The sequence below is a fragment of the Anomaloglossus baeobatrachus genome, chromosome 8 (genome assembly GCF_048569485.1).
Source record: "Anomaloglossus baeobatrachus isolate aAnoBae1 chromosome 8, aAnoBae1.hap1, whole genome shotgun sequence".
NCBI classification, from domain to species: domain Eukaryota; kingdom Metazoa; phylum Chordata; class Amphibia; order Anura; family Aromobatidae; genus Anomaloglossus; species Anomaloglossus baeobatrachus.
In genome coordinates this window covers 184,174,533-184,196,238 of record NC_134360.1, presented here as the reverse complement: position 1 = coordinate 184,196,238, position 21,706 = coordinate 184,174,533, and the positions used below count along the sequence as shown (strand labels likewise).

Sequence of the window (21,706 nt, the reverse complement as noted above, 5' to 3'; positions counted from 1 at the left end):
TAATATTTAATACATCCACATGTAATAATTATTTACCTAGAAAATATATACTGTACATAATGATATTGACCGGTTAATATATAAATGTGGGTAGTTTCCCATTTTACACTCACACTTGTGGCTTACTTTTCTTCCTATTACAGCTGACAATACAGATAGTAATACTGATAATGATGCAGATAACAATAACCGCTGAGCACACAATCAGTGCAATCTCTGTTATGTTCAGTCCATCAGAGCCGTCCTTAGCTGGGGGATCTGTTCTCGCTCCAGTGACCCTCATAGTAGTGGGAGGTACGGTTGGTTGAATGACGAGAGCGGCCTGGGCTATGTTTGACACATCTGATTGCTGGGAAACTTTATCAATGGCAACTAAAGCAAAGTAAAGAACAGTGCCATTTTTTATTTCAACATTTTCTGGCATGAATGAAAAGGTTTATCTGGATCCAGCTGGCAAAGGAGTAAGAGAAGCAATGTTGATCGGTGTCGATCCAGAAAAGTTGGTTCTGAGGTCTTTGTGGTACAAGTTCATTCTTAAGTCATAGAATGAAGCTGGAAAACAAGAAGTAAAATACTGTATTTAATACCAGCATCTCAAATCCTTCCATCAACCTCTGTCTATCCAGCCACAAATTGGAAGCAGAACTGCACGGATGAAGTTGAAAAGTTTTTTTTTCACCCAGACACATATGCAACATTTCAGGTTCTTATATGAAGCCCATTAGCTAGATTGATACCTTATTGAAGCCTGTGATATCAGACTGTGACTGTGTTTTTCAATTTAGATATTTAGTTGAGTTAAACACACACAAGCCTTGCAGGATACTACACCGCATTTTCAAGATCCTACAGTGCCTGCGACAAGAGCAGGCAGTTGTGTGACCACAAGTTTGCTATATTTATACATGCAGCCACATACTGACAAGACTTGAGCAGTCTAGTCGGAACATGGCCATATTGCATACTTGTGGACACAGGACCGTCCACTCTAGTCTCCCAAACTGAAGAATCCTGGCACTGCGGGATGCACATACTTTGAGCAGAAAGTCTGCAGACTTTTATTCTAAAGATGGACAACGATTTTAAGGGCTGGTTTGCATCCATTTGTATTCAGGAGGCAAGTTGCTTTGTAATGGTTAGAAGATGAGTAGGGAATCATTTTGAATTGTGTTCTATACCAGGTTGTTTTTGTGACTGTCCCAGATATAGGGGACCAAATGCCCATAAAGGAGAGAAAATATAAACTACCCTGATAGAGACTTTTCCCTGAGAGAAGTGCTGGGGAACAAGGGCGAATGTGTCGCGGGCGGCGGGGCGCTGCGATCACTAACGCTCGGGTCCGGCGCTGCTGCTGCTGCTCGGTAGCTCGAGCGGTGGGCCGGATCCGGGGACTCGAGCGGCGCTCCTCGCCCGTGAGTGAAAAGGGGGTGGTTTGTTTGGGGATTTAGTCTGTAACGCCACCCACGGCGGGTCACCCGCTGCTGGTGACAGGGATCCCGGGAGCGATGGTAGGAAGCAGCTGGGATGTTGTTCTCCCCCTCCGTGGGTAGGGGTTGGTGGTCCCGGGGCCCGGTGGTGTGACGGGGAGGCAGGGTTGGTGAGGTGCAGGGTTGCAGGGACAGCGCGGTGCGGTGCCGGATGGCACTGGTGTACTCACTCAGCAACAGATGCACAAAGTCTCCGGTAAACCAAACGGCTGGATGGACAGGTCCCGCAGCCGGCTGCAGTGTCTCTCCCCGGACAGGTGATGGTGGCTGTCTTTCCCTGCACCTTTGTGTACTGAGTTGACTACTATGGGTTCCCAACGGTAGTCCACTCCCCGGTGTAGCCTTTAGCCTGTGGTGGTGGCTGTATACCCTCACGGTGCAGACGGTTGCCTTTTGACGGGACTTGGGTAGTTAGGAAACCCCTGGGGTTCCTGTCACGCTCGGATTTGACCGTTGTCGGCGGCTCCAAGCCTAGTCGGGGTCCGATGGCCCTGCCTGTGTGCTTAACTTCACTCCACTCACCGGTTCGGTACCGGTGGGCCACCACCCAACCCCGGTCCTACGGTTCCGCAGAGATCCGTCACTCCTGCAGACGACCACCACCGTCTGCCAACCTTGCTGTCAGTGCCTGGGCTCCTACCCAGGCACACGCAGACCTCTTACTCCTCTCACTTTCACCTCCCAAACTCAACTCTCCTCACTCCTTCACTCCTAAACTGAACTCACTGCTTTTCCCGCCTCCAGGCCTGTGAACTCCTCGGTGGGTGGGGCCAACCACTTGGCCCCGCCCCACCTGGTGTGGACATCAGACCCTGGAGGGAGGCAACAAGGTTTTTGTGTCTGACTAATGTAACTGTCTGGGGTGGGGGTGTGTATGTCTTCTGTTTGTGGCTACCTGGCTAGTCCAGGGCGCCACAAATGCATGCTGTGACATCTGGTTTGCCCCTCCTACATACCAAGAATAAAAGAATGCTGTTGTGATCTTGAGTCTATATGTCTATCTATCTATCTATCTATCTACTAGTTGACACAGGCAGAAAAGGGTCCATGTGTAAGACCAATATATGGGCATTGCAGCCCAAGAGCTCATCAAAATACACAATTCCAAATGCTTTGGAGGTGGACATGGACCCCCTAACCTCTTAAGCCCTTGTTGCACCAATGTTATGTCCATCCCCTCTATCTATCTATCTATCTATCTATCTATCTACTGTATCTATCTACCTACTGTATCTATCTATCTATCCATTGTAGACTCTATATACTAGCTAGATGGATCATCTAGCTTTTTATTCATCGATATTGATTGATATATATTGTATAGTGTGTGTGTGTATATCTAACTATCTATCTGTATAGTGTAATATATATATATATATATATATATATATATATATATATATATATATGATCCAGGTTCTCTTGCCTTGTCCATTTATGGTTTGTTCCAATAGCCCATCAGAAGACAGCAATGATAATAGAGGTGGCGGTGCCTAATGACAGTAACATCAGAAAGAAGGAATATGAGAAGCTGGAGAAATGCCAGGGCCTTAAAGAACAACTGGAGAAGATGTGGAAGGTGAAGGTAACAGTGATTCCAGTGGTGATAGGAGCACTTGGAGCAGTGACCCCTAAGTTGGAAAAATGGCTGCAACAGATTCCAGGAGCAACATCTGAGCTCTCTGTCCAGAATAGCGCAGTGCTGGGAACAACTAAGATCCTGCGCAGAACCCTCAAACTCCCAGGCCTCTGGTAGAGGACCCGAGAATGAGGAAGGACAAATAACCACCCACAGGAGGTGAGAAGGTAATTTTATTTTTTTTTATGATTTATTATACAGCAGGATTAAAGATTGAAAAAAAATCCTTTTATTCACAATTCCCCTGGTCCAGATCGTCACCGGTGGCCGCCCAATATTGCATGATCATATCATTAACAATGTTTGCTTCCAAATCAGTTATTCTCTCAGGTTTATAGATATCAGGTTGAGGACCTGAGGGCACATTAGATACCACAAAAGAACCTCCTGGACATGTTCTGCTGAATTCTCCAACAATAAGATCTTCTTCTGCTATTTCAGGACGCGGAGGGTTCATAGTAATCGTACCTACAAAGAGAAGCAAGTGAAAGGATCATTGCATTTATTGGATGAACAGGGAGATTGGCGGATTTCCCCTAAATTATCAGTCTTATTACACATGGATTTTGGTAACAGTCTATTATAATAATTTATGTGCTGCTTTTGATGCAAGTGTGGACTGTCACAATGGAGCATTTCTTCTACAGAAGAATATACCTAACATATGGTGCTGCAAGGACCACCATACAGTGGTATAAGGCCAGTGGTAACTCCAATCTGGTATGTGTAAGAAGCGTAAGACTAATTTATATTTGCGTTTTATGGGTAGTGCTGAATAAGGGCAGCATAGCATTAGAATGAAAGTTTCTTCTAGTTTTAGAGAGCCCCTGACTTGTCAGATGTTATTGTCACTGGACGTCCAGATGTTTCGTCCCCTGTAATAATGTAGCTATATCAGAGCGGCAAAGCGAGATGACAATATGGCTTACAATGGCTACTCCTATCCTCCTGAAGCCAAGAGAAACCACAGAGACCCTAGGTTTCACATTACTGATGACTTAATGTAAACTTAAAGAGGAACTGTCACCAGGTCAAAAGGGACCATGTTTTTGCTCTTTTTTTCTCTTTCCGCTACTTCCCTAAATAATCAATTTTTTTTTAATCTGCCAATTAATTACAGAGATATGGGTCTTTACATTTAGCGCTAATTTTTATAGTCGTTACCAAGGAGTTGAGGCGTATGGGATTACCCTGTGATCACCGACCCCTGGGTAAAGATCATGAAAAATTTGCAGTAAATATAAAGTGTCATATCTATGGAACTGATTGGAGGTTTTTAAAAAAGCAAATAGGGGAGTATTAAGGAGAGCAGTGGGAATAGACTGGGAGCTTCCGTTTTTGACCTGGTGACAGATCTTCGTATATAGATGATTTGCTTTTAAATTACGGTAGGTATATAAATTAATTTGTATTTTATTAAAGTGCCTGAAAAGTTTCTTACCGTCTATGATAAATCCTGGAACATAGAGAGCACGGTTCTTGGGAAGGATCAGGCGACTTTTACCCTTCTTATTGTTTTCAACTCGTACCTTTAGACCATATCTTCCATTTTCTGCGAAGTTCATGAAGTATTTGGAATATATTCCATCATTCTTCAGAATATCAGGCCCTGAAAACAAGATATTTACTGACATCTGTTTGCATCATTGTTTTAATTCATTTTTTTATTTCTATTGGTACCTCTATAAGGTAAAAAATACAATAACATAATATCGTTATTATTATTTGTCTTACAAGTATTTCACGGGGTTAGATAAAGGGCCAACCACACTCTCAAAGAGACTAGCCAATATATTAATATCAGAAATATTATTGCTCTTGATACAGTACTCATTATGAGTAGAGAACAGCAGACCCATTGAAGTCCAGATTCTGTGGGTACAACCGGACTTTAGATAAAATTCTGTTCTAGCTCCGAACTTGACCCAAACCTCATTGGAAGTCACTGATTGGTCAGTTCAAACACTTTGACCCAGGATGCTACCTCAATTTGTATAATATAAAAACAATTTTATTGATATTCATTAAAACATTCAAAATTCCACCTGTGAAAAAATGTGACACATAAACAAAATCCCAGGACCATGGGACAGCTCCAGTATATCCTACCAGAAGAATGAAAACAATCGTTCCACAGAAAAATCACATTAATAGTACTGCCAGGGGGGATAGTTTTAAAATGACCCTTGCTCTCTCTTTCCTCTGCCTGCCAATGGAGATGTAACTTAGGTCACGCACACCCTAAAGGTAAAAAGGTGCCCCCATTCCTCGGCGACTTTCCCTACTAGGATATCCCTGATCTCCCTCTTAATTGGGTAGAATCTGCGGGGTTATACCATCAATAGTCAGGGAAAATAGGGAAATAACACTTATCTGAGAAATGTTCGGGTCAAAAAGGTCCCTTAGCAGTATTTTTCATAACGTGAAGGTGTCCGGGCTTTCCATGGTCCTCAACCCAATAATATAAAATCACACAGCCTCGACGCGTTTCTCCCCATATAATTAATTGGGGTTCATCAGGAGATAATATTAAATAGATGGCCCAATCGCCTGTGGAATAAATAGATATCAACAAACCCCAAATCTAAACCATCATGCAGAATATCCTTAAAATGTTAAAAGGCAGGGATTACATACCAGAAAGCTGTTAAGGGGGCTACTCATTCCGCAGCACACACCTCTCCATGTGGATGTATATCATAGACGTCTTGCCCTGCGGCTACCCATCCTTAATTATCCCCAGTAAAGGTTAATTGACCAGGTGATTGCCCCCGGGGACGCCCCATTGCCATAGAAACCCCGGATGTTTATCATACAAACAATCGCCATTCAGGGAAAAGTGGAGCCCTCGCCGGAAGTAAATAATCCCACATGACCCGTCCGGGTCACGTGACCACACAGGCTATGTCACCGGGTTGTCCCAGGTTAGTTACAACCAGCGTGAAAGACCCGGATATGACGTGCGGTCCCAAACACTGTGTATCCCAGCTGGTACTGCCCACGTGGGCGTCATCCCCGGAGTCACCTGACAGTATAATCCGTCCCCATCAGCTCCGAGGTGCATCCCCGCCCCCCTCACAGCGTCACGCAGGATCACAGTGTTTATCCATTTAAAGAATCTCTATCGATTCACATCATTCTAATCTTATACATGTATACACTCATATAAATGTGTGGCAGCTTTTATTTTGAGGAGGGAATCACCATTCAGGGAGAAACGGAGCCCGCGCTGGAAGTAAATAATCCCACATGATCCGTCCGGGTCACATGACCGCACAGGCTACGTCACCAGGTTGTCACAGGTTAGTTACAACCAACGCAAAAGACCCGGATGTGACGTGTGACACTGTGTATCCCAGCTGGTAACGCCCACATGGGCGTCACCCCCAGAATCATGTATACACTCATATAGGTGCGTGGCAGCATTTATTTTGAGGAGGGAAGGAAACGGGGGGGGGGGAAGGGGAGGGGAGGGCAAAACATCCCATCCGCAAACGAGCACACTGCTCTTGTCATACAAATGGCTGGTCCCGTTCAATACAGGATCCCCTCTAGATAGAGGAATTTAATGCTAATTATTCCATTAACCAGTGAATCTAAAGACAAATAAGGGAAGCTATAGATGAACGCACAAACCTCCCATTGGGTTGGCTCTGCATGCACCAACAAAAAGACGCTACATGGGTTCAGATATGGGGTAATTATGGATAGAGAAATTACATAAATTCAAGATATCATATGGAGGTGAAAATGATTTCACCAATCCAAACATGGCTTATTCCTTTACGGAATGATATTAGCCTGACGGGTATAGATCAATATTTATTTTGATGCAGTCTAAGGTGTCTCCGTTTCCGGACAGATGCCTCTTATAGAAAACATCCAAACGTCAACTGTTCATTCAAGCCCTTAGGATGTACGCAATCAAAGCGATATATCCACTTGCTTTCCCTTTGTAGGAGGAGTTTGTTCCAGTTACCTTTTCTGATTGGCTCTGGGACAACTTCGATGATTTTAAAGCTAATGGAGTTCAGATCTCCACCGTGCACCTGTCTAATATGTCGATTACCCCCTCGGTACTGCAATTGGCCCATGATTACCTTCCAGAAGGGGAGGTCCCTCAAGGACAGGCTGGTACACAGTTTTTATCAGGCTCCCCAAAGAGAAGGGACGTAGCTAGATAGGAAGGTGAATGGAGTTTATAGATGCGGACCTTGTAAGTTCTGCAAGTGGATCTCACCGGGGAAGCAGGTGGTGTCCGCATGTACGCACCGTGAATATGCGATTCGAGACTTTGCCAATTAGAGTACCGAGGGGGTCATCTATGTGGCTAAATGCACTTGCCCCCTGGACTACATTGGCAAGACAAAAAAAGAACTAAGAAAGCGGATAGGGGAACACCTGGGAGATGTACGGAATAAGAGAGATACTTCGATCTCACGACATATTGTATTGTATTGAGGGTGCAATGCAGAGGTGCTGGAAATAGCTTGGCACCAGTGGGACACTAATGATGTCCAACAGCCACTTTTAGGATGCCACTAAGTTTTCTCAGTGTTTGCTATTATAATGGCTTAGTATAAATGAGCTTGAGGGTGCAATGCAGAGGTGCTGGAAATAGCTTGGCACCAGTGGGACACTAATGAAGTCCAACAGCCACTTTTTGGATGCCACTAACTGGCAGCACTCTGCAATTAAAATGGCTTTGCTAAAAAGGGCAGGTGGGTACAGTGGCCGGGTTGTGCATCAGTGTAGAGGAAAGGAAGCCTCACTTTCTATCCCTCCTAATGGTGAAATGCAGCAAGGAAGTCCCTGAGCTTAGCTACACAGACGCTGTTATCTGTAGCTGTTAAAAACTGTTTCCACGGACCTGACTGTCACCTATGGCTCTGAGCCGGATGAAATGAGCCCTGAAAAGGGCTGAATTAAACTTCTATCTCTAATCTGTAGAGCGCTGTGTGTAGAGCGTACAAAGCAGAATCGGCGGCAGGAGCTGCGTCAGCGGTGACTGACACCCAGACGCAGAAGGCAGATAATGCCGTGCTGGAACAAAATGTCCGTTTTTATAATGCGAGGACATGTGACATGGACAACCTATGACACATGCCCTTGCTTGTCTGGCAAAAAGTCCACTTAGCTGTGTGTGTGTCTGGGATTGGCTGACATGCTGGCCCGCCCCACTACACGCACGCTTAGGGAAGGAAGAAAAGGAAAAAAAAAAAATGGCGATCGCCATTATCCCAGCAGCAGTGACCTGAACGTGCAGTCCCCGCACACTATACGCTGAAATTTCATAATAGTGTGAGTCACAGAGTGACTTACACTATTACAGCGAAAAGCCAGCTAGTAATTAGCTTGGCTTTTTGCTGATAAAACCGTTCTCGAACGTAACTCGAGCTAACGAACTTTTAGCAAAAAGCTCGAGTTCTAGTTCGATCTAGAACACCCCCCAAAATCACTCGAACCGCGAACTGGAGAACCACGAACCGCGCTCAACTCTACTCACTGCTGGGTCCAAACTCGGCAACAACATGTGGCTGATAATTCCAAGTATCTTATACAAGGAGACCTGCGATAACTCCGTCGGCAGCATGTACAAGCTGGTGGAGACAGAGTTCGACAAGGTAATTGGACCGGTCGTCTCCGCTTGCTACACTTCAGTGACATAAAAACAGAAGTTGAGACCTCATTGCTTCGAGCGCTTCTCAAGTTGGTCATCTATGGTGCGAGCCGTAGCTCGTCTTATTCTCATCGCTCACTGTTTCTACAAGTCTTCAACGTGCCACGGCTGGAACATATGCGTGAATCATCCTAGTGTCACCGAACTCGTGCTACTTTTACCGAAGGAGGACATTACATGAACTAACTTTGACGTTGGACACTGCCACGGCGGGGAGCGTACTTTTCCTTACCCCTGCTGTACTGAGACACAACTGTCCATGTCCAATTGAACCTTGAACTTTTCCTTTGGACTAAAACTTTACCATTGGATTATTAGGTTGGAGGAAGAGTTGGCATGTTTGCGGCTTCCCCAATCTAAAGATGGGTTTGTTGTACTTGAATTCATTTTTTCCATTTTTCTACTTTTACATTTTTACGCAAGGACTATGCATTATCAACCAAGCATGGACTTGAATTCAGTGCATTACCGTTGCATTTTTTTCGTGTTTGTCTCTTTTCTCGTAGGGTAAACCAGCTGAGCAAGGTGTGAATGAATGTGGTAACAATATAAAATGTAACCTTTAATATACTGATTAAAAGAGTAACAAACCACACAACATAAATGGTTGTAGAACCAACCTATTAAAAAGGAGCAATTTTTTACAGGCTCCTATTATTATTCAGGACAAACTCCACATTTAAGCGGGAAAGAACCAACGATTTCCTCCCTCTGTGGTGATGAAAGGTAATGACAGCACTAGAGAGGCTGTCAATTGCTATAACCAGTATTCAGCAGGGTCATGTAGACAGCACTTACTAAATCTTGATACAACAAGGAAAAAACAATGTGGTCCAATGTAAAGAGGGGGGAGCCAATTTTTGCCTCACATTACCCCACAATTGGCCACCATCTGACCTTATATGCTCCAGGACCTCCCAATGCGTTTCATAATTCGCTTACTCCTCAGGGGATAATGGTCATAAGGGAGCTTCAATAAAGAGGACCTCCAGCATGCTCTGTCTGGGCCTGGCATAAAGCTGGCATAAACCTGTTTATATTTCTTGCATTGCATATTTTTCCTCCTATCAGGAAATTCCTTATTGTTACTAGGTAGATTAGACTGTATGAAGTTTGTCCCTATGTTCTTCCCTTAGTTGGCTTCTGTATAGAAAGCTCCTCCCTTCTCCTTCAGTTTAGTCTAGAGAGGAACCATTGCTGAACACATGTCTACAGCCCTGTACAGATTATTCCTTTTCACCTGCCTTTACTTTGTACTTAATACAAGATTCTAGAAGAAAACTACAGCGTTTCTCCTGGTCTTCCTACAAGTCATCGTTTCAGGCTGAGTTAAACTATATGTTGATGCCGGAAGTGTGAGTACAATCATACAGTTATCTAAGGGACTGATAATTAGAGCGCTTAGGATTCACAGCTTCTAGGATGAGACAGAATACTTAGAGTCCAAACATTATTCATATGCTCCTTTAATATATACATTTTAGTAGTAATATAAAGGAGTAAAATGGTTTTTGCAAATCAAGTTTATTCAATGCATGAGAATAGGTTTCCAGTAAACACTGTGCATCAATTTATCATAGAAATCAAGATCTCTTGCCATAACCACCCGGCGCCGCTGTAAGCATCTGTATTTGGAACTCCCTTATAAGTGATAGAGAGTTATAGGGGTATTCCCATCTTTATACATTCTTTGCATATCCACAAGATAGTTTTAAATATATATTAAATGCAGATACCACCCATAGGAACCTGATGTATCTCAAGAGACCCCATTGCAGGCTGATTTAAGTGGAGTGGTGGTACAATGAAATAGGAAAGGGAATTCCAACCGCCTCTCTACTGACAATTGCTTGCATCACGGCCCCGTTCTCGAGATAGAGGCAGGTCCAATTGGTGGGTCTTGCATCTATTATACAGTACATTTACAGCATATCTAGTGGATATGCTATAACTGTATGAGATTGGGATACCCCTTCAGGCATACATGTCCACTTCTACTTTCTCAGTGGCTGCAATACTAGGTACGATGGCGGTTGGGGACCTTAGTTCTGCAGGCAGGTGTGAGACCCAGAAGGGAGACCTACATCTTTCAGAGGTTTATTGCATACAGGGAATATGCCATAAATGTACTAAATTGAAATAACATTTTAATATTTATCCTATATTAGCACAGGCAATGCTGATGTTCTTATAGTCTCATTTCCGGATTTCTTTTCTTCCTTTGGCAGCTGGCAATACCGACAGTAATACTTATAATGATGCAGATGATGATGACGCTGCCACAGACTATCAGTGTAAGTATGGTTATGTTTGGTCCATCTGAACTGTCAGCTGTAGGGGCAGTTGTAGGGGCAGTTGTAGGGGCAGCTGTAGGGGCAGCTGTAGGGGCAGTTGTAGGGGCAGTTGTAGGGGCCGGTGTTGGTGGGATGACGAGTGCCGCCTGCGCTATGTTAGAAACATCTGATCTTTTATCAGCTTTATCAACAGCAACTAAGGCAAAGAAAAGTATGGTTCCATTTTCTATTACAACATTTTCTGGCACGAAGGAGAAAGTTTCTCTGTTTCCAGCTTGTTGTGGAACGTAACTGGAAATGTTTACTTGGATTGATCCATCGAAGTTATCTCTAAGGTCTTTAGGGTTGACGCTCATTCTCAAGTCATAACTTGTAGCTGGTGACAGAAATATAAATATACATCAGGTTAATTATTACAATAATGTTGCATTAACAGTTAACATTTTAGTGGACTTTTTGTAAAATAAATGAAAGACCCATCCATTTCCCATTTTAATCATTTGGTCGGAGACAAAGACATGTCTTTTTGTCTGAAATAAAATCTTCTTATGGCTTTAAAATGAAATTAGAGAAAACACCTACTCATATGTAAAAGGATGTCATCGTCTACCCTACCTAGTGCAGATAATTGGCATAAAGTACATTGCCAAGCAATCAGCCATAAACTACAGTCATACAAAAAAGTTTGGGCACCCCTATTAATGTTAACCTTTTTTCTTTATAACAATTTGGGTTTTTGCAACAGCTACCGTATTTCAGTTTCATATATCTAATAACTGATGGATTCAGTAATATTTCTGAATTGAAATGAGGTTTATTGTACTAACAGAAAATGTGCAATCTGCATTTAAACTAAATTTGAGAGGTACATAAGTATGGGCACCTCAACATAAAAGTGACATTAATATTTTGTAGATCCTCCTTTTGCAAAAATAACAGCCTCTAGTCGCTTTCTGTAGCTTTTAATGAGTTCCTGGATCCTGGATGAAGGTATTTTTGACCATTCCTGTTTACAAAACAATTCCAGTTCAGTTAAGTTTGATGGTCGCCGAGCATGGACAGCACGCTTCAAATCATCCCACAGATGTTCAATGATATTCAGGTCTGGGGACTGGGATGGCCATTCCAGAACATTGTAATTGTTCTTCTGCATGAATGCCTGAGTAGATTTGGAGCGGTGTTTTGCATCATTGTCTTGCTGAAATATCCATCCCCTGCGTAACTTCAACTTCGGCACTGATTCTTGCACATTATTGTCAAGAATCAGCTGATACTGAGTTGAATCCATGCGACCCTCAACTTTAACAAGATTCCCGGTGCTGGCATTGGCCACACAGCCCCAAAGCATGATGGAACCTCCGCCACATTTTACTGTGGGTAGCAAGTGTTTTTCTTGGAATGCCGTGTTTTTTTGCCTCCATGCATAACGCCTTTTTGTATGACCAAACAACTCAATCTTTGTTTCATCAGTCCACAGGACCTTCTTCCAAAATGTAACTGGCTTGTCCAAATGTGCTTTTGCATACCTCAGGCGACTCTGTTTGTGGCGTGCTTGCAGAAATGGCTTCTTTCGCATCACTCTCCCATACAGCTTCTCCTTGTGCAACGTGCGCTGTATTGTTGATCGATGCACATTGACACCATCTGCAGCAAGATGATGCTGCAGGTCTTTGGAGGTGGTCTGTGGATTGGCCTTGACTGTTCTCACCATTCTTCTTATCTGCCTTTCTGATATTTTTCTTGGCCTGCCACTTCTGGGCTTAACAAGAACTGTACCTGTGTTCTTCCATTTCCTTACTATGTTCCTCACAGTGGAAACTGACAGTTTAAATCTCTGAGACAACTTTTTGTATCCTTCCCCTGAACAACTATGTTGAATAATCTTTGTTTTCAAATCATTTGAGAGTTGTTTTGAGGAGCCCATGATGCCACTCTTCATAGGAGATTCAAATAGGAGAACAACTTGCAAGTGGTTACCTTAAATACCTTTTCTCATGATTGGATACACCTGCCTATGAAGTTCAAAGCTCAATGAGGTTACAAAACCAATTTAGTGCTTCAGTAAGTCAGTAAAAAGTAGTTAGGAGTGTTCAAAACAAGAAATTGATAAGGGTGCCCATACTTATGCACCTGTCAAATTTAGTTTAAATGCAGATTGTACATTTTCTATTAGTACAATAAACCTCATTTCAATTCAGAAATATTACTCAGTCCATCATTTATTAGATATATGAAACTGAAATAGCTGTTGCCAAAACCCAAATTGTTATAAAGAAAAGAGGTTAACAATAGGGGTGCCCAAACTTTTTCGTATGACTGTATGTGCTGGGCAGATCATGTTCTTTCTTTCCATGCTTGTAGGGAACCTGTCACCAGTTTTTAGTGTATGAGCTAATACCACCACCCTACTCTGCATCTGTGCTGCATTCTAAAAAGTGGTGTATTATGTCCTGGCCCCCTCTATATCCCCCCAAAAACCTTTTTGAATAGTTCCCGTGCTGTATGCAAATGTGACCGGTCCAGTCCGATGGGCATCATTGCAGCAGCTCTTGTCCCTCCTCTCCACTGGTAATTACTGTCCTCCCCATGTGATTGATGTGCATGGTGTCTCCTGCGTCATTCCCATAGCCAGACAAAATCTTGCACCTGTGCAGGTAGATTGCGGTTCGCGCATGCGCACTTTGCTTTGCCCTACTGTGGACAGAGCCTGAAACCTAACTGCACAGCAGTGCAGAGGAAACCGCAATCTCCCTGCGCAATTGCGAGATTTTGCCCAGCAATGTGGATGACACAAGACAAGTCATCCACATGAATCGCATCGGGAGGACGGCGATTACCAAGAGGGGCAGGAGCCACTGCAATGACGTCGATCAGACCAGACCGGTTGCATTTGCATACAGCACGGGAGGTATTCAAAAGATTTTGGGGGGGATATGCAGGGGGGTCAGGACATAATATACAATCTTTTAGAATGCAGCAAAGACGCAGCATAAGGTGGTGTTATTAGCTTATACACCATAAAACTGGTGACAGGTTCCCTTTAAGAGCGTCATGCTTTGTGTCAACACTAGTGACAAATCTGATGTACTTCTGGATTTCTAAAATTCTATATTACAATCCCTATTTAATAACATCATATTCTGCATTAGGCTCTATACAAGACATCCCCATCTTGCTTTGTAGGGATGTATCACCTGTATTATTTAAAATTCAATAGTGAAACATACTATATTTTTTAGAATCTTTTATTTTCTGATGGTAGAATTTTTCAATCGAAGTCTTTCTTAATCTAAAACATTGGGGAGGGATCCGTTAGGTTTGTCCACACTGGAAATCATGGCTTAGTAGCCTCAGCCTGGTTTATGAGCTCTGTATGTTTCCTCATCGCATCTTTCACATGCATTTTGTATTTATACACCCCCTACTCTCAATTTGAATTTCCAATAGGACTTTGTTTGGCATATTGTGCTTTTCATTAGTGATGGGCGATCCCCCCGATGGTCGGGATCGGGAGCCTCGCCCGTTCGCTTTGTAAAGATCGAGATGACACGATCTTGCATCCGATCACCAATCTCGTGCTTTACAGTTATGGGATGGGGCGGGGGCTGTAAAATAAAGAATATAGTTAATAATAAATATTGTCATTATACTTACAGGTCCTGTGACGCGTCCTGCAGACTCTTCCTCCACTTCTGCTTCTGTGTCCGATCATTGGTGTGCCACCGGTAACCAGCACTGACTTACAGGACCTTCAATGACGTCATAACCTTGTGACCAGTCTGGTATGAATGTTGTACAGACATTGGCTTACAGACTGGTCATATGACTATGACATCTTTGAAGGTCCTTTTAACTAAACTTTGACTGTCACCATGCAAGGGTCGCATCACGCCGCAGAATCTCCCCACAGGTGCAGGTTAGCTGCTTATATTTCCATGCAGCTGAGGCACTGAGATTGTCAGGCCGTGCGGGGTGATGCCAATGCGAGACTGCAAGAGTCATACCGTCAGTGTCAGCCTGCTTCATGCTCTGTACAGAGCGATGTAGCAGAGCTGACAATGCTCTGTCTACTTCTCACTGTGTATAGACTATCTGTACAGAGTGATGAAGCTGACATTGCTGTCCCTGTGGATTACTTAGGACTAAGGATTTTTTGTAATAAAGATGGAGTCTCTAAATTTTTTTGTTTTATTTCTAATAAAAAAGAATTTCTCTGTGTTGTGTTTTTTTACTATTTACTAGAAATTCATAGTGGCCATGTCTAATTTGACATGACACCGTGAATTTTGAGCTTAGTACCATCTGAGAATACAAAGCTGGTATTAACCCCTTTATTACCCAGCGTGCCACTGCCTCCAGGGCAGCTGGACGAGCCGGGTAAAGCACCTGGAAATTGCGCTAGGAAACAATGCGCCATTTCCAGGGGCGGCTATGGGCTGCTGAGAATACCAGCCCCCAGCTGCCTGGCTTTACCTGACTGGCGATCAAAATACGGCGGGAGCCCACACATTTTTTTTTTTATTATTTTTTTAAACAATTAAAAAAAATAATGGGCTCCCCTGTCTTTTGATTTCCAGCCAAGGTAACGCCAGTCAGATAGGGTGGCAGCCCATAGCCGTCCACTTTATCTGCACTATGTCATTTTTTTAATGATTTATTTTTATACAATTATATATTCTGTACACACATATATATATATATATATATATATATATATATATATATATATATATATATATATACAGTGCCTACAAGTAGTATTCAACCCCCTGCAGATTTAGCAGGTTTACACATTCGGAATTAACTTGGCATTGTGACATTTGGACTGTAGATCAGCCTGGAAGTGTGAAATGCACTGCAGCAAAAAAGAATGTTATTTCTTTTTTTTTTTTTTTTTTTAAATTGTGAAAAGTTTATTCAGAGGGTCATTTATTATTCAACCCCTCAAACCACCAGAATTCTGTTTGGTTCCCCTAAAGTATTAAGAAGTATCTCAGGCACAAAGAACAATGAGCTTCATATGTTTGGATTAATTATCTCTTTTTCCAGCCTTTTCTGACTAATTAAGACCCTCTCCAAACTTGTGAACAGCACTCATACTTGGTCAACATGGGAAACACAAAGGAGCATTCCGAGGCCATTAGAGACAAGATCATGGAGGGTCACAAGGCTGGCAAGGGGTACAAAACCCTTTCCAAGGAGTTGGGCCTACCTGTCTCCACTGTTGGGAGCATCATCCGGAAGTGGAAGGCTTATGGAACTACTGTTAGCCTTCCACGGCCTGGACAGCCTTTGAAAGTTTCCACCCGTGCCGAGGCCAGGCTTGTCCAAAGAGTCAAGGCTAACCTAAGGACAACAAGGAAGGAGCTCCGGGAAGATCTCATGGCAGTGGGGACATTGGTTTCAGTCAATACCATAAGTAACGTACTCCACCGCAATGGCCTCCGTTCCAGACGAGCCCGTAAGGTACCTTTACTTTCAAAGCGTCATGTCAAGGCTCGTCTACAGTTTGCTCATGATCACTTGGAGGACTCTGAGACAGACTGGTTCAAGGTTCTCTGGTCTGATGAGACCAAGATCGAGATCTTTGGTGCCAACCACACACGTGACGTTTGGAGACTGGATGGCACTGCATACGACCCCAAGAATACCATCCCTACAGTCAAGCATGGTGATGGCAGCATCATGCTGTGGGGCTCTTTCTCAGCCAAGGGGCCTGGCCATCTGTTCCACATCCATGGGAAGATGGATAGCACGGCCTACCTGGAGATTTTGGCCAAGAACCTCCGCTTCTCCATCAAGGATCTTAAGATGGGTCGTCATTTCATCTTCCAACAAGACAACGACCCAAAGCACACAGCCAAGAAAACCAAGGCCTGGTTCAAGAGGGAAAAAATCAAGGTGTTGCAGTGGCCTAGTCCGTCTCCTGACCTTAACCCAATTGAAAACTTGTGGAAGGAGCTCAAGATTAAAGTCCACATGAGACACCCAAAGAACCTAGATAACTTGGAGAAGATCTGCATGGAGGAGTGGGTCAAGATAACTCCAGAGACCTGTGCCGGCCTGATCAGGTCTTATAAAAGACGATTATTAGCTGTAATTGCAAACAAGGGTTATTCCACAAAATATTAAACCTAGGGTTGAATAATAATTGACCCACACTTTTATGTTGAAAATTTATTAAAATTTAACTGAGCAACATAACTTGTTGGTTTGTAAGATTTATGCATCTGTTAATAAATCCTGCTCTTGTTTGAAGTTTGCAGGCTCTAACTTATTTGCATCTTATATAACAGTTTTGGTCCTAGATCTCGGATCTTCATCATAAGGCAAACGGATTGCAGTAGATGTCTGATGAAGGTCCGAGGTCTAGGACCGAAACAATATTCTTTGTGCAGCTGGATTGTCTCATTAAAATACTTTGATTATTTCACTGCTCAACGTTTAAGTGCTCAATCTTTCTATGTATATTATATATGTATAATATTATAGACTGTATTCCTACCTCAACTTACACAGAGTACTATTTGAAGTTATAGGTATGTTATGTTATAATCTAGTTTGGGCAGCAGATGTCACCCACGTTCTCCTGGTAGAACCACACATTAATTTTAAGTATCTAATAACTGAATTGTGAGTAAGATTTGGCATGTGTTTAACCATTGGGCTATGTGTTGTTTACACAATTTTGTAGGGAGGGGTTTTTCAGCAGATCATCTCCAAAATCGTCATTAAAACAATTGCAAAACTTGTCCACTTCATTTCTTTGAGGAATCCAAGTTGCTGTTAATGTGATGTGCCACTTCTTGGGTGGCTTCGGGCTGGTATATTTAGGCTGGAAAAGCCCCAATAAACATAGACCTTCCCAGTCTGGTTATATCAGCCAGTAGCTGTTTGCTTTAACTTTGCTGTTTATCAAAAATAGAGGGAACCCCACGTCATTTTTTTTAAGCTATTTATGTATTGGGTTAGGGTAAATAAACACCCTTCACTGTCACATGAAAACTTCTTTCAAGAAGACATATGGCTGTACTAGCTCAAAAGGGGGCTTCTACTCAATACTGAGCAAAGGGTCCGAATACTTATGACCATGTGATATTTCAGTTTTTCTAATTTAATATATTTGCAAAAATGTCTAAATTCTGTTTTTTTCTGTCAAGATGGGGCGCAGAATGTACATTAATGAGAAAAAAATGAACTTTTTTGAACTTACCAAATGGCTGCAATAAAACAAAGAGTGAAAAATTTAAAAGGGTCTAAATACTTTCCGTACCCCCTGTAAATAGAGTATTCTGATATTAAAAACACATTGCATACAGATGACATACACAAGTCATATGTGTGTCATATGTGTGCTATGCAAGAAAAAAGAACACACTCGCAAAACAGTCACATGACATATGCATGATACTCGTCCCACTTTTCGGGATGAGTATCGGAGATATTATTTATAAGCAAGTGGGAGCGAGGCCCTAGAATGAGACTATGTTGGCATGGTTTGTAAAAGTGACATCCTGCTCACACACGGAGGGTCTCCCCATGTGATTGGTAGAGTCAGACTTTCAGTCACATGAGAAAGAAGAGGACTGTACCACAGCTGGAAACCAGAGAAGGAGGGGATCGGTGAGTATATTATTACACTTACACTATACTACAATATAAATTTAGATAGGTTAGGGAATCAAACATTTTGTCGGACTGCTTCTTTAAGGCTAAATTAATGGTATAAATAGTTTCCTACACTTGCATTGGTTGATCAAGGTAACCGGATTTTCTTAATAAAGCTTTATGTATTTCCCCAGCAAATATGCGATTTTTTTTTGCCTAGCTAAGACAACATATCAATATAAATGAGTGGTAATGCCAAAGCACTGACTGGTCATTTATCATATACTAAATTACTAGACCTAAAAAATAACACATTTATTCCATAGATATGCCTCACCTGTTCCTTGGTCTAGTTCATCACCGGTGGCTGTCCAGGATAAAGAAACACTGTTATCCACTATCTTTGCCTCTAAATCAGTAATTTTCTCTGGTGTAAAAATATCTGCCGGAAGTCCAGGGGGTATATTAGATATCGTAAATGATCCTCCCGATGCCGTTCTGCTAAATGTATCCACATCAAGTTGCTCTTCATCAATTACTGGTCTTGGTGGATTCATGGACACCACTCCTAAAGAAACCAGAGTCCACATATGTGTTACAGTTGTTTTTTAACATTTTTTTTCCTGTGTATATTAACCTTAAGCCTCATACAGACGTCTGTGGAACATGGTCCGTGTACGAGCCATGATGCCCGAACATTAATCATAGAAAAGAAATTTACTCCTAAAATACAAATTTTATTGAGGTACAAAGTTAAAAAGTAAAAAATGAAAAAACTCCCAATAACAAACAATGTGGAGAGAACGCCCACTATCCAAGTAGGAAAGGGGTATGGTGTAGAAAAACCAGCTGGTTGAAAGTGAACCAGTAGGTGATATATCTGGATAAGGATAATTATACCATAATACTGATTAACTTATGCTAATATCTGCATAACCAAATTAGACACAAGTTACAACTACCAGACAATCACCCTCAAAAAACATTCAAACCAGTTGATATTACAATAGTCAGATAATGGACAATATTGTCACAGGTCTGTCAGTCAGTCAGATCAGTCTATGATACATAGTCATCGATCACATTGATTCAAATATCAGATTTGAGCATCCCCAAAGGATCTGGGGAGCAAGATAACATCAAGAGAAAACCCAACGCGTTTCACCTCTCAGAAGAGGTTCATCAGGGATATATATATATATATATATATATATATATATATTTATATGGAATAGACTATTTAGGTACTCATAGATAGGTATATTCGTTCTGTCATAAAAACAAAGATTCTATAGTATGGGACCACCAAAAAAAGGTTATATGAGGATAATAGGCTAGGTGCTTCTGATGTATCAGCACTCAGGGTGCTCCTTTATAACATAGCTGTTGGATTAGGAGGCCTCTTTTGCAGGAAGGTCCATTATCATCTCATCTCCATTAAGTAGAGTTCAAAATATCATAGATCCACGGTAGCAGCCAAACGGTGGTATTTTATTTCCCATAGGGCTTGTGACATATACAGTAAATGTATTCAATGGAAGCTGACAGCACAGCTAACAATGTGTGCACATTATAAGTCCTCACTATCTGCTGTATATCAGATTGGATACCAAAGGTACACAGATAACAGATGTCCTATACTCCAGAGAGACTTTGCATAGACCGAGTTGCTATAGCTCCAGTGTCTGTCCTCAAAGTGGCCCATGATGCCCGAACTGACAGCAGGTCTCCTGACTCAGTCACAGCCATATAGGAATATCTATGAGGTTGTCAAGTTCAGATCAGAAGATCCGCATCCAATCCCATACGTCACCATCTTAAGGTTGAATTAAAGCCCCCTGTAATGTGTCTTTAATATTTCTGGTTAGCTTTGCATGTTTTTGTAAAAATGGAAAACATTGTGATCAGATGTTATAGGACAGTAAATAAGTCATTCTGAAACACAATATAAACATTATAATTTTTTAATTTTTTTGTGATTTTTTTTTAAACAGAATACTTTTTTATTGGAAACAGTTAATTTAATGGTTCAGTTTGATTTCACCACATTAATATCCTAAGTTTCTGCTTTTATTTATCCTTTTATTTTAGCCTATATGATTGCAGACTTCTGAATTCTCCTAATGTGCACAACAGGCATTGTCAGATTGTCTAGGGCCAGCAATGAGACTGTGAGGAGGTTATGTAACCGCAAGTACAGCTGGTGATATAAGTATTGAAAATGTCATCAATTTTCTAAGTAAACATGATTCTCAAGGTGCTTTTGACATCAAATTCTCACTAGGTGTTGGAAACAACCCATGCAATCCATACATGCAAATAAATCAAACCATAGATTCTACAAATTAAGTTATGTGTAATAATGAGAAATCACAGGGAAAAAGTACTGAACACATGAACAAAATGAGGTGCAAAAAGCCAAGGAAAGTCATGGCACCGGCTGAAATCAACAGTAATTAAAAAACAAAACTCCTGCTTAGTGGAAAAATATTACCAACTGGTTCAATTGATGGCCTATACAAAAGTGTCTCATTAGCAACATGGCACACAAAAAACATCTTATGATGAGTAAAACCAGTGAGGTGTCTCGAGACCTTTATAACCTTATTGTTGCAAAACATATTGATGGCATTGGTTACAGAAGAACTTCTAAAATACTTAAGGTTCCAGTGAACACTGTTGGGCCACAGTCCAGAAAAGGAAAAAGCATCATTTCAACATAAACTAACCACGACCATGTGTTCCTTGCAAGATTTCAGACAGAAGAGTGAAAGCATTATCAGTTGAGTTATCCAAGAGTCGAGGACCATCTGTGGAGAGCTACAGAAAGACCTGGAATCAGCAGGTACACTTGTTTCTAAGAAAACAATATGTAATGCACTCAACGTCAATGACCTGTATGCATGCTCACCACCCCAGACTCATGTTCCAGCAGGTTTTCAGTTTGCTCAACAACATTTTGACAAGCCTGTGAAATACTGGGTGAGTATCGTCTGGT

At 42.0% G+C, this 21,706-nt stretch overlaps 1 protein-coding gene across 2 annotated transcripts in view; it reads right to left on the bottom strand.

The window, feature by feature from the left end:
* Window positions 1-3,304: 3,304 nt before the first annotated feature.
* LOC142250154 (calcium-activated chloride channel regulator 1-like) overlaps window positions 3,305-21,706 on the bottom strand; it is an 80,540-nt gene continuing 62,138 nt past the window's right edge. The window contains exons 13-15 of one of the 2 annotated variants that reach the window (XM_075322288.1): window positions 19,046-19,276; window positions 4,568-4,735; window positions 3,305-3,594 (exon numbers count right to left, since the gene is read on the bottom strand). In XM_075322288.1, coding sequence (XP_075178403.1) covers window positions 3,356-3,594; window positions 4,568-4,735; window positions 19,046-19,276 — 638 coding nt within the window. In that variant the 3' untranslated portion in view covers window positions 3,305-3,355. Of the gene's footprint in view, window positions 3,595-4,567; window positions 4,736-10,313; window positions 11,477-19,045; window positions 19,277-21,706 lie in introns of those variants that run through there. The other variant, XM_075322287.1, reaches the window with a different exon arrangement.